This window comes from Papaver somniferum, chromosome 3 (genome assembly GCF_003573695.1).
Source record: "Papaver somniferum cultivar HN1 chromosome 3, ASM357369v1, whole genome shotgun sequence".
Taxonomy (NCBI): Eukaryota; Viridiplantae; Streptophyta; class Magnoliopsida; order Ranunculales; family Papaveraceae; genus Papaver; species Papaver somniferum.
Genome location: NC_039360.1, coordinates 19,955,005 through 19,966,645, shown reverse-complemented (window position 1 = coordinate 19,966,645; position 11,641 = coordinate 19,955,005). Strand labels below are relative to the sequence as shown.

The window sequence follows — 11,641 nt, the reverse complement described above, 5'->3', positions numbered from 1 at the left end:
GAATAAATACTTTTCTTAATTAATTTTGCATTTTTAGGTACTAAATAAAGCCTGGTTAACTCACGGAGCGAAAAGAGCAAAGGAACGGCAAAGACTCTCGATAGGAGGAAGCGAAGAATGATGTTTGCAAGAGCCGGATCAACGAGAAGTGGGATTGAAGAGGAAGAATTGTTCTTAAAGAAGATATGGTCTTGGCATACCCAAGACCCAAAACCCTTACCCAAATCCATTTCCATTATCCATACCCATTTCCATGAGAGCCGTCAGATTGGATCCATCTCATCATCCAACGGTCGCCTCATCATTGTGCATCAAAATCCGAAGCTCCTGTCAAACACTATAGTACCTAACTCCATCTGAAGCCGTCAGTTTTGTTGTATCTCATCATCCAACGGTCGCTTCTATCGCGTCGTTGGATCATTCCATCACCTTTTCATCCTACGCTTTCGCTTCGCTAAGCATCAACCTTTGATACACCCGCCTCACACCCTAGCATCGGAACCTATACCCTTCACCCAAACACTCCCTTCCCTTCTTCCCATCGATCTTATCTTCCCCAAAAACCTTCTTCTTCCCCCGACAGTTGCAGTCGAGCTCTGCTCCTGCCTCTCTTCCATGTCCACTGCCACCCTCTGCCTCACTACCATCTCCATACCCCGACACCACCTCAATCACCATCACTTTCCCCAACTCTCTAGCCTAGTTGCTTCTTCAAACCCACATCTCTCTGAACCCTAGGTGTGGAGTTGATGAAACAACTCGAGCTAGGGTTGCAGTACATCAATTGGAGCAGGAAGAGCATCAGAGGGACATCAACAAGCATGGGTCGAGTCTATTTGCATCATAGGGTGAGTTAATTTTATTTATCGAAACCCTAATCCTGCTGATTTGGGGATTTTCAAATTAGGGTTTGTAGAAAATTTGGGTATTTTGTTGTAAGCTATAAAAGGGAAACGATGTAGTGTGTTGTAACCATGCTGGGTTAGCCAGCTTCACTCTTGTAGATAACTGGACTAGCCAGTTTCTCATATGTTTCATGTTTACACTGTTGGTTCATTTGTTTTGTAAATTTTCAGTCATGTTTTGTTTGACTTTGCTCTTATTATCATATGTGATGAATGTTAATGTTGTTTATATGTTGAGCATGAGCTAAATTGTTGCAGCTGAGGTTTAGATGAAACCTCAGTGCACTGTCTGATAGTGGAATGCTAGGTTAGAGCCTTAGTGCATTGTTTTGATTGAGCAATGGGAAGAGACTAATGCTCATAGTGCCTGTGATTGATTGTTCTGTCAAAAGACAGTCAATACTAGGGGAAAACTAGTGAGCAAATTAGTTTTCCTCCCATTCTAGATGTATGCATAGGATATTCAACTCAACCTAGGATCACATTGTTTGGCTAGGACACAAAGGTGGACTCTAAGCCTTAGCTTAGACCACAATACCTTATTTCAGTCACTTACAATTTCAGTCTTTGCTTGCTCAACTAAATTTCTTAGCTATGCTGTTTATTTCTTGTATTTTGAAGCCTGTTGTGCATTGAAATCAGTGCACAAACTCACCCCTGCCCTTGGCTCACAGCCTTGGTTCCATGCTGTTTTGTCATCTTTGCTTTGTTAACTGTTTTGGTTCTTTGCAATTGCCATATTACTTTGCCTTGCTCACTGCCATAGTGCCTTGTCTCCATTGCTAGCTTAGGAAAATTTCTTGTATGCTCCCACTCCCTGTGGACTGATCCCTTGCTTACTCTCTATACTAAAACTTGGCCTTGTATACTTGCAAGTCTTTTGTGTGTCGTTCCCCAGCACACCAAGACTCAATGATGCGACAACCGTCCCAAATACGCCATAAATTTCGGCACCTTGCCAGTACAAGACTCACTGGGTACCTTATATACATACTACGTTCCGCGGCAGAACCCTTAGTATTGGCTGGCATCATCTTCGCTCGTGCCAGCTACCGGTGCTAAAGGCATGCCAACCATGCCATCCATTCCGCCGTGCCAAAGGCATGCCTGCCATGCCAGCCACGCCACCGTGCCAAAGACATGTCAGCCACGCCACCGTGCCAAAGGCATGCCAACCATGCCAGCCACGCCACCTTGCCAAAGGAATGCACCATCCATGTCAGCCACGCCACCGTGCCAATGGTATGCACCAGCCATGCCAGCCACGCCACCGTGCCAAAGGTATGCACCAGCCATGCCAGCCACGCCACTGTGCCAAAGACATGCCAGCCACGCCACCGTGCCAAAGGTATGCACCAGCCATGCCAGCCACGCCACCGTGCCAAAGGTATGCACCAAACATGCCAGCCACGCCACCGTGCCAAAGGCATGCCATTCATACCAGCCACGCCACCGTGCCAAAGGCATGCCAGCCGTGCAAGCCTCGCCACCGTGCCAAAGGTATGCACCAGCCATGCCAGCCACGCCACCGTGCCAAAGGCATGGCTGCCATGCCAACAACGCCACTGTGCCAAAGGCATGCCAGCCATGCCAGCCAACGCCACTGTGCAAAAGGCATGCCAGCCATGCCAGCCAACGCCACCGTGCCAAAGGCATGCCAGCCATGCCATCCACGCCACCGTGCCAAAGGCATGCCAGCCATGTCATCCACACCACCGTGCCAAAGGTATGCACCAGCCATGGTAGCCACGCCACCGTGCCAAAGGTATGCACCAGCCATGCTAGCCACGCCACTGTGCCAAAGGTATGCACCATCCATGCCCGCCACGCCACTGTGCCAAAGAGCTTGAGAAGACTCAAGGAGACCTTGCAAAAAATCATATTTATGTCATGGATATTCTGAAAGATTGGTTGTGCTTAATTCCACACGTACATGCCAATTCCATAAATAATTGTGATGCAAGTCCTTCTCCGTCACACCCTAATAGTGAACATGTTAAGAATCATCATGCCCTTGATTTTCGGGGACTACTGACGGACAAGCAGACACCTATTGCGTGTCTCACGCTTGTTAATCTGGATTTTTTCACTAAAATCAATGGATAAATAACATGCGGAAGCAGTTGGATCCTGGGATGCAATTTGTTGGGCGAAGAAAAGAAACATCACTCATCTGCATCTGGAGGGTGATAACGCTAATTTAGTAACAACATTTAATGGGAGTATCTTAGTGGTTAAATGGACAACTAGTTCTATATTATATAGATTGCTTAAATATCTTGGTTGAGTTTGATGAATGGAAGTGTAGTCATGTAATCAAAGAGGCAAATAGCCATGTTGATCTTATTGCTAAAGAAGCTTGCACCGTAACTTCTAGAATTTTCAGAATTTCTTATTTTCCAAGATGATATTAGCTAATTAAATAAAATTTAATCTCTACTACTAAATTCTTTTTAAAAAAGTTGGTTGTGAAAGCTGTTAACTGAACGCGTATGATAATCCCAATAACCAATACTTTGATACATTATCAGTTGAACTCATGATTACGAGATGAGGAGAAAAATACATACTCCATCCCCACATTTTTATTCATTATTTTATCACACTTGGATGTGCCTAAAACATAAAACAGCAACATAAAATTTCCTTATGCAACTTCACTAAATTAGGTATCTAACACCAATTTCTTTCGGTTAACCCATTGTGTACGATGGTGAGGGTAAGTTGATAACAGTGCTCTTTATCTTAGTCATCATGAGTATACTGTTTGTAACTCCTTGTGAACCGATTCCGCTGTCCTTCAAACCCTGCCCAAGAAATGTTTCGATTTCAGTTATTTAAACATAAATACTGCTGCGATCACATGAACAGTCAATACAATATCTCTGCTAAGGGAAGATTAAAAAAAAAACAGAAATCAAGGAACAGTCACATAAATGGTATAATGGCAAGAGTTTACCTGGAAAGGAAAATGGTCAGGTCCACGAGCTGGTGCCGAGTTGATTTGAACAGTTCCGGTTTCCATTGCATCGCCGATCAAGATTGCTTTGTTTATATCTCTTGTGAAAACACAACCCTGTATTTTAATTTGAATTTTCAAATCCATATGAATCGGGAAGTCTTTTTGGGTCGAAATCATGGTAGAGAAAAGAAAAATACAGAATTTTATACCTGAAGGCCAAAATTGCTAGCATTACAATGGTGGATTCCTTGCTCGACCGTGTTGATCCTAATGACCGGCAAAACTGGTCCAAATGGTTCCTCCCATGCAATCCTCATTTCTGGTTTAACATTGTCTAACAACAAAGGCCAAATTAAGTTACCATCTCTCTTGTACTCCTGACAAAAAGTTGCACCTTTTTGTTTCGCATCCATCACTAGTCCTTCAATGAAATTAGCTGATGACTCTGATACGACCGGAGTGATATCACAGTTGTCCTCCGGAGGTCCTACCGTCAATTTAGACACTTTCGCATTCACTTTCTCTACAAGAGCATCAGCCACAGAGTCCATCACTAGAACAACTTTGACAGCTGTACATCTTTGGCCACTGCAGTTATATATTCGTGCAATAGTTTGAGATATCATACAAAGTGCCAACTTAAGCTTGCAATGATACAGTGCAGTATTTTCGATGTACCTGTAAGAGAAGCCCCCCTTTATGATGTTAGCCGCAACTAAATCCAAATCAGCATCTTCCAGAACAATGCATGCATCTTTCCCTCCTAGCTCCATTTGAAGAGGAACCATTCCTGCTTTCTTTGAGATTGCTATTCCAGTATCTCCACCTGTGAAACTACAAGAATGACAAGACTCATTAGCTTGGGAAGAAAAAGGACTGTCATGTAATGGGACAGGAAGATATCATACCTTATACAGTTTACACCTGGGTGCATTGTTAGGAAATCACCAATTTCAGAACCTTTTCCAGTAATACAACTAATAAGGCCTTTGGGGAAACCAGCCAAATGAAAACAATGCACCATGTGGAGAGCCGCTACAGCACCCTGCATTTATTCCAAATAATTTGATTATAAGGAGAGGAAAAAAAAAGATTTGAAATGAAATTTGCAGCAACTCATAAACTTGTAATACACATTTTTATGGTATTGAAGAGGAGAAGTACCTGAGTTGGCGGCTTCAATACAAGCGAATTTCCGGCAATCAAGGCAGGTGCAATTTTGGAAACGGCCAAGTTTACAGGATAATTGAAGGGTGGGATTGCTAATACAACTCCAAGTGGAACCTGCAATTAAAATCCATGTTTCAATTTTATACTGGTAATCTTATAGTAATAATTTAGGGAAGTTATTAATTAATCGGTGTGCAGGGTACGCGTACCTTAGAAACAAGACAGTATTTGGACCTTTCATTGCCAGGAAAACTATCTGAAGTAAGGAATTTCCCTTCTCCTAATATCCTCACACCTTCTTCTCCACAATAACTCACCAAATCTCCAGATCTCACCACCTCAGTGACAGCATCTTTAGCAGGTTTAGCAATCTCTTTAACAAGGCATTCAGCAATGGGTGCTTTGTGTTCTTTAAGAATAGCAGCTGCTTTGTGCAGCATTTCAGCTCTTTTCCATAACGGTGTCTTTGCCCAGAGTTTCTGTGCTACTTTTGAACTCTCCATCACTTTGTTCACTTCCTCTTGCGTACATGCTACACACAAGAAAAGAATCAATCAACCCCCAAAACAGAGCGAAACAAAGAAAAACAGAGTAATCAAAATGCTAGCTACCTTGAACTTTGTACTGAGTTTTTCTAGTGGTAGGATTTATGATTGGAACAGATTTCCCAGATGAAGATATGTTCCAAGCTCCATCTGAGTAGTATTTGTAGACATTAGTGTTTTCATCATATATCTCTGCAAATATACCAGCACCTGCCATTTTCTAAGAAATCAACTCTTGAGAACAATGAAAGAAACAGAGAAGAGGAGAAGAGTTTGGTGAAGTGGTTTTATTTTATTTTATTTTATTTTTTGTGGACGGATTTATAGAGAAAGAGATAGAGCAGAGAGGGTGAGGCAAGTGCCCCTCCAATGATCAGGGACACCAACAGATTTTAGTTGGTCTTAAATGTGCCACCTAAGCTTCACCCGACTGTTGGAAGTTTCTTTATATCAGCTTGTTTTCTACTGACTTTGTGATGAAATTATTACCAGGCGGACCAATTGTAGTAAGTAAATTTGTTACTTTTCAATTTTTAAAAGCAAAAAAACTCGAAAAATAATTTGTAAACACAATTTTAAAATGTTTTTATTTTTGACTTCTGTGGCGAACAACTTCAGAAGAGTACCTGGCTGAGCTCACCCACTTGGTCTGAATTAGGCAACGCTGGTAATTAATTCTATTATTATAGTTTTGAACGCCATCACGTGAAAAGAGATGCATCTCCTTCTTCAATGGTGACTCATCCGGTACCCACCCACATTCAATGGAGTGGTAAAAGATAAGGCGGGAGTAAGCTGAGACTAGAGTCAAGAAGAACCTTGGCTGTCTGTTTGTTTGTCTTGTTTTTTTTTCCAAATCTTCGTCACGTTTCGGATGAGGTGTTGGTATGGGAAACCAAAATGAAAAATCGAGCAATTGTCACGTGGTTTTTATCCAAAAATCAATATGTGGTCCTGTTGATTTCACGTCATTGTAGTGGGTGGTGGCCATGGCGTGCCTAAAAATGTGTGCTATATGCGCAACCGAGTCATGGCGTAGGCATTGCCACTTCCATAAAGCTGTGTGTATGTGCCCGTAAAAATTATGTCTGTGGTCCGGCAAATTTGGATCAGCTTTAATACTCTAGTTGAAAGTATTATTGATTGCAGCCGTGATTTATGGCTCCCGCATTTCGTGCACCCAGTGCATCCAATATTAGGTGTCATTCACGTTTGCATCCAACTCATCACCCTTACCCTTGTCCATTGTTTTTTTCTTATTACCAAAAACCTAAATGAAAATCAAATAAATTTTAGGAATCTTTTCATTATGACATGAAAACCAGAGCACGAAGGCCTTGTTTGGTAAAATTTATGATTATTGATAATCATAAATTGATAAATGACTTTGATATAATCAATTTTAAAATAAATTTCTCCAAACACTTTTTTTCAAATAATTGATTATCTTAGAATGATAATCTCAAAAAGGAGAGGAAAGAACAATGATCTAGGATATTTTTTTAGTCCTACGTTGTTTTTTTTGTCTCTCCCTTGATAGTTTAGAGAACATAAGAAGAAAAAATTCAATTTGAATTTCTTAGAAAAAATAATTGGTTATAATAAAATTTTCAAAACAACTTTTTCATGTTTATGAAAATAATGGATTTTTTCAATTATAATTAAGGCTGCACAAGACCCGGTCTGATTTACCTGTACCGACCCGGACCCGAAAGACCCGGACTCGAACCGACCCGGACCCGGAGTTACCGGTACATGTACCGGTTCTGAATGTTGATACCCGGTATAGACCGGTACAGGTACCGGTTCTGGGATATTCCCGGTCTGTACCGAACCGAAAAACCCGGTAAATTAGAGTCATTGATATCTTTTAAGATATTACATCCTAGTCGTCCCTTTTAGGTTTAGTCTCATCTTCAACTCCAGGTACAGGTACTGGTCCTGGTCTTGGTACAGGTACAGGTACCTTCGTTATTTTGAACTTAAGTTGTAATGTTGAACTTTATATGTTAAGTTAGTTTGTTGTTAGCCTTTGTGTTTCAAAATTTGGGTAAAAAACCCGATACCGGTCTGGAACCGGACCGGTCTTACCAGTACAGGTACAAGTCCAGGTACAGATACAGGTACACAAATTGAGGAACCGGTCGACTCCGTGTACAAGTACCGGTTCCACCAAAAACCCGGTCCGAACCGGTCCATGTGCAACTCTAATTATAATTAAAATAAGCAATTATTATAATGGTTACCAAACGCATATGGAATCAATTATAATCTGCATAATGTATTATCAGCCCATAATCCATTAAAATAATGGTTACCAAAAAGCCCCGAAAACATCAACATATGATCAGATTTGATTTTTAATAATAGATCAAACCCTTTAAAAGTTGTTCTTTCGAATGTAATGGAAGACTCCTTATTGATTTGGGTATTGTAAAGAAAATTGAATGCGAGGTTTTTTTTTTGGGGGGCTCGGTCATACATAATCATGATGAAGAAATCAACACTTTGCAGTATCTTTTCGGATGTAACAGATGGATTTATTTTAGGTTTCATTTTTTTTTAAAATTTTGTCTTTGAGTTTGAATGGTTAAAAAGGAGAACCAAATTTAAGAAAAAAAATCACAGGTTCAAACATAATCATATATCAACATCCAAATACACTTTACATGATGTGATTAAGTTTTTCTTGGTTAATAATTATTAGTTTACCTCATAGTGATTTGATTAATCATTTTAAAGATGAAAAATGACGAGATAGATTCGTTGTTGATCTGTATGCCTATATGAAATCGATAATAATAAAACGGAAGAACAATAACATAATAGCAGAAGAAAAATAACCTAATAGGGAGATTTAGTTAGCTTTCTATGAAATGTATATTTGGGTCTCTGTCAATGCCACCTAATGTTGGGTGCATTGGGTGCACGATATCTGGGTGCCATATATCATTTTCGTATTGATTATTGGGGTTGCAAGGGGACGGTTTCGGGAAGAATGAAGACAACAAGGTGTATGAAATAGTAAAATCACTTTTGTCCAACTGATTTCGGTAAGGGCTAATAAGTCGTTTGATTAGTCTTATTTTATGGTCTCCCTTAGTGTTAAAACTAATTAAAGATCAACTAATCATTTGATTTTAAAGATAAGGGTGATTGTTTTTAATTTTTCGGAAAAATCTTGGAAGAATATAAAAAACCATATGTTCAAGATTATCAAGAACTCTTCTAACTTAACCACCATTGCAATTTTGTCACTTCTAATTGCTAAAAAAAAAAGTAAAAAAAAAAATCGACTTTTTCTTACAGAAATTACTTCCGGAAAAACTAAACTATTAATAGGGTTGGGTTAGTTTGGGGCTGAATGAGAAAAAAGGTATGAGATAGTAATCTTGAAATCCCCTTATCCAACTAATTTTAGTGATGGCTAATATGCCTTTGATTAGTCTTAACAACAATTAAATGTTAGTAATCATATTAGTTTAAGAGTAAGCGTATATTGCCAAAGTGTTTTCTTACAAGATCTAAAATGTGCTAAAAACCATTGGAGTTTAGTATAAAAACGATTCAGATCTTATCGAGTTGCTCAAAATATGCCAATAACTTAGCTCCCATTACGATTTTGTTTCTTCTAATCGCTTAAAGAACATAAAAGAATTGATTTTCTTTTTACACAAATTACGTCCGAAAAATAACGAAATCCTAGCCATAGCACTAACGTACGGCTGGGATAACATTATGTCCTAGCCGTAACCAACAAACTACGATTGGTAAATACACAAAACTCAATTGTGATTATAACCTACGGTTAGGAAATGAACAACTCCTAACTGCATTTGTATTCCAGAACAACCCGTGTCTACCGTTTCGGCTAGGTTTATATCATTCAAAATGGAAAACTCCTAGCCGTAAGTGATTATTTAGTTTGAAATTTTTGAGTTTGGACATACACTTAGACTTGAAATGTAAAAAAATCATCTCATTTGTTAAGTAAACCACATTACAACCCATGCAATACTTATTTAACCCATATTACAATTTTTTTTTTCTAATATCCATTATGATATATTAAAAAGTCATTAAGGATGTAAAATGAGCTTCGTGCTTGACTAAAAAGTCGTCAAGGATGTAAAATGAGCTTCGTGATTGATTAAAAAGTCGTTAGGGATGTAAAATAAGCTTCATACTTGAAATTTGAACCTTCCCATTTTTCTCAATTCTTTTCTAGCTTGAGACATGACTTCAAAATCAGTTTTACTTGTAAGTCGAAGTTGATTGCAAATACGAAATAAAGCCATATATTTTTCAATTTGTCTGCGTACATCTTCAGATCGAAAGAACAAATCAACTCTATCACAGGTTATTAGTGTTAATGGTGTCACTATAAAAGTTTTCGTAAATATTTTTCCAATAAATAACACTCACTAAACCACCTTGCCTTCGTTATTATCCTTTCTTTGGATAACATAGTACATAGTTTTGGAAAATAGATAAGTCTTCATCCAAAGTAAAATTGGGTTTATCCATTTTTAGGTATATTACGTTTATGAAGATTGTAAGAGTTTTTTTTGGGGAGATTATGGATCTGGAAAGGTGGGTGTATATACAAGTGAAATTACTTTTTAGGTAAATAACGGCTACATTCTTCAAATAACTACCCATATATTCTTCTAACTGATTTATTTTTGAAAAAATAGCCAAACTTCAGGTACTTACGACTAGGAAACGTTTATATCCCCATAGCCTTAATGATAATTAAGCATGATAATTTTGGTTATGTCAGATTTACGACTAGGAATCCAAGCCTTAGCCCAAACAGTTTTGAGTTTATGCTAGATTTAGGCTATATATACTAACCATAATAATGTTTTTACGTCTGGGGAGTTTAGTCATATTAAAGGGATAATTTTTTTGGGTTACTCATAAAGAATTTCAAACCGCTAGGAATCCCAATCGTAGTGAGTGGTTTACGGCTATAAAACGTAGCCGAAAGTAATGAGTCAAATTTTTTTTTTGTTAGAGAAAGTTACGGCTAGAAATCCTAACCGTAGCCAAATTTACAGTTAAAAATCCTATATATAATTTATTAATTGTTGCTCGAATATCTATCCAGGAATCCTAACCGTAGCCAAATTTATAGTTAGAAATCCTATATATAATTTATCGATTGTTTCTCAGATATATATAGCCGTAATAGTGGGTTAATTTTTAGCTAAACAATTCCAAGCACTTATGGCTAGGTATTGTGAATTATTGGCCTACCCGTAAGTAATCTTGAATTTCCATTATGTTTGTTTCCTCATTGTATTCAGAAATAAAAAAATGAAAATACTAAAATTTGTTCATGCACTTCAAATTAATATCGATAAATGAAAACAAAATGCAATCTATCCTTCCAAATCCATTATTAAACACTAAATACATTAGTAAAGGCTAAACAATGTCTTAGATGATAACTTTTTTTTTTCAAAATACACATATTTATAACCGAGCACTACAACTCCATAACTCATGCATTCGGAACCCTCATCTGAATCCTCACCTCAACCACGTCCCAACTTGACCACCTTGACTTCGATCACATCCATCTTGAACCCAACCTTATCTTTGGAAAACAACATTGTCTGAACATCCTCGCTAGAAAAATAAGTATTGGGAGTATTTGATGCCTCACTAGTTGAAGAAAACGTAGTCCTCTTGCGACGTCTTGGTTGATTATCTTCATACACCCGGAGAGATCCTTCTTTAATATCAGGTAACTATTGAACTCGATTTTGCAGTACTCTTTGATCTTCAATCCTCAACACATCCCCTTATTAATGCAGCCACTCATGTATTTGACCAACTACTTGATTAAATCTATCTGTTCTCATATCAATAATACAAACTTTCAAGAAATTTCCTCCTTGGACTTTGGACCATCATGTTTGATATTGTACCGCTTCCGAATCCATATTTATCACATAAGGATGAGCAAACTGCAAATACCAATTTGTGTAATCCTCATAGTTTTTGGAAGTACCATGGTCTGCAATTAGTTCATTTGGTTTTGGCTGCTA

General features: G+C 38.4%; 1 protein-coding gene across 1 annotated transcript; it reads right to left on the bottom strand.

Annotated features, from left to right (window-relative positions):
* Positions 1–3,371: 3,371 nt before the first annotated feature.
* LOC113355455 (NADP-dependent glyceraldehyde-3-phosphate dehydrogenase) lies at positions 3,372–5,885 on the bottom strand. Its single transcript, XM_026598315.1, has 8 exons — positions 5,649–5,885; positions 5,247–5,569; positions 5,032–5,151; positions 4,776–4,912; positions 4,546–4,701; positions 4,077–4,455; positions 3,865–3,981; positions 3,372–3,712 (listed from the first exon to the last, which is right to left on the bottom strand). The coding sequence occupies exons 1-8, from the start codon at positions 5,797–5,799 to the stop codon at positions 3,599–3,601; spliced, it is 1,497 nt and encodes a 498-aa protein (XP_026454100.1). The 5' UTR covers positions 5,800–5,885; the 3' UTR covers positions 3,372–3,598.
* Positions 5,886–11,641: the final 5,756 nt, after the last annotated feature.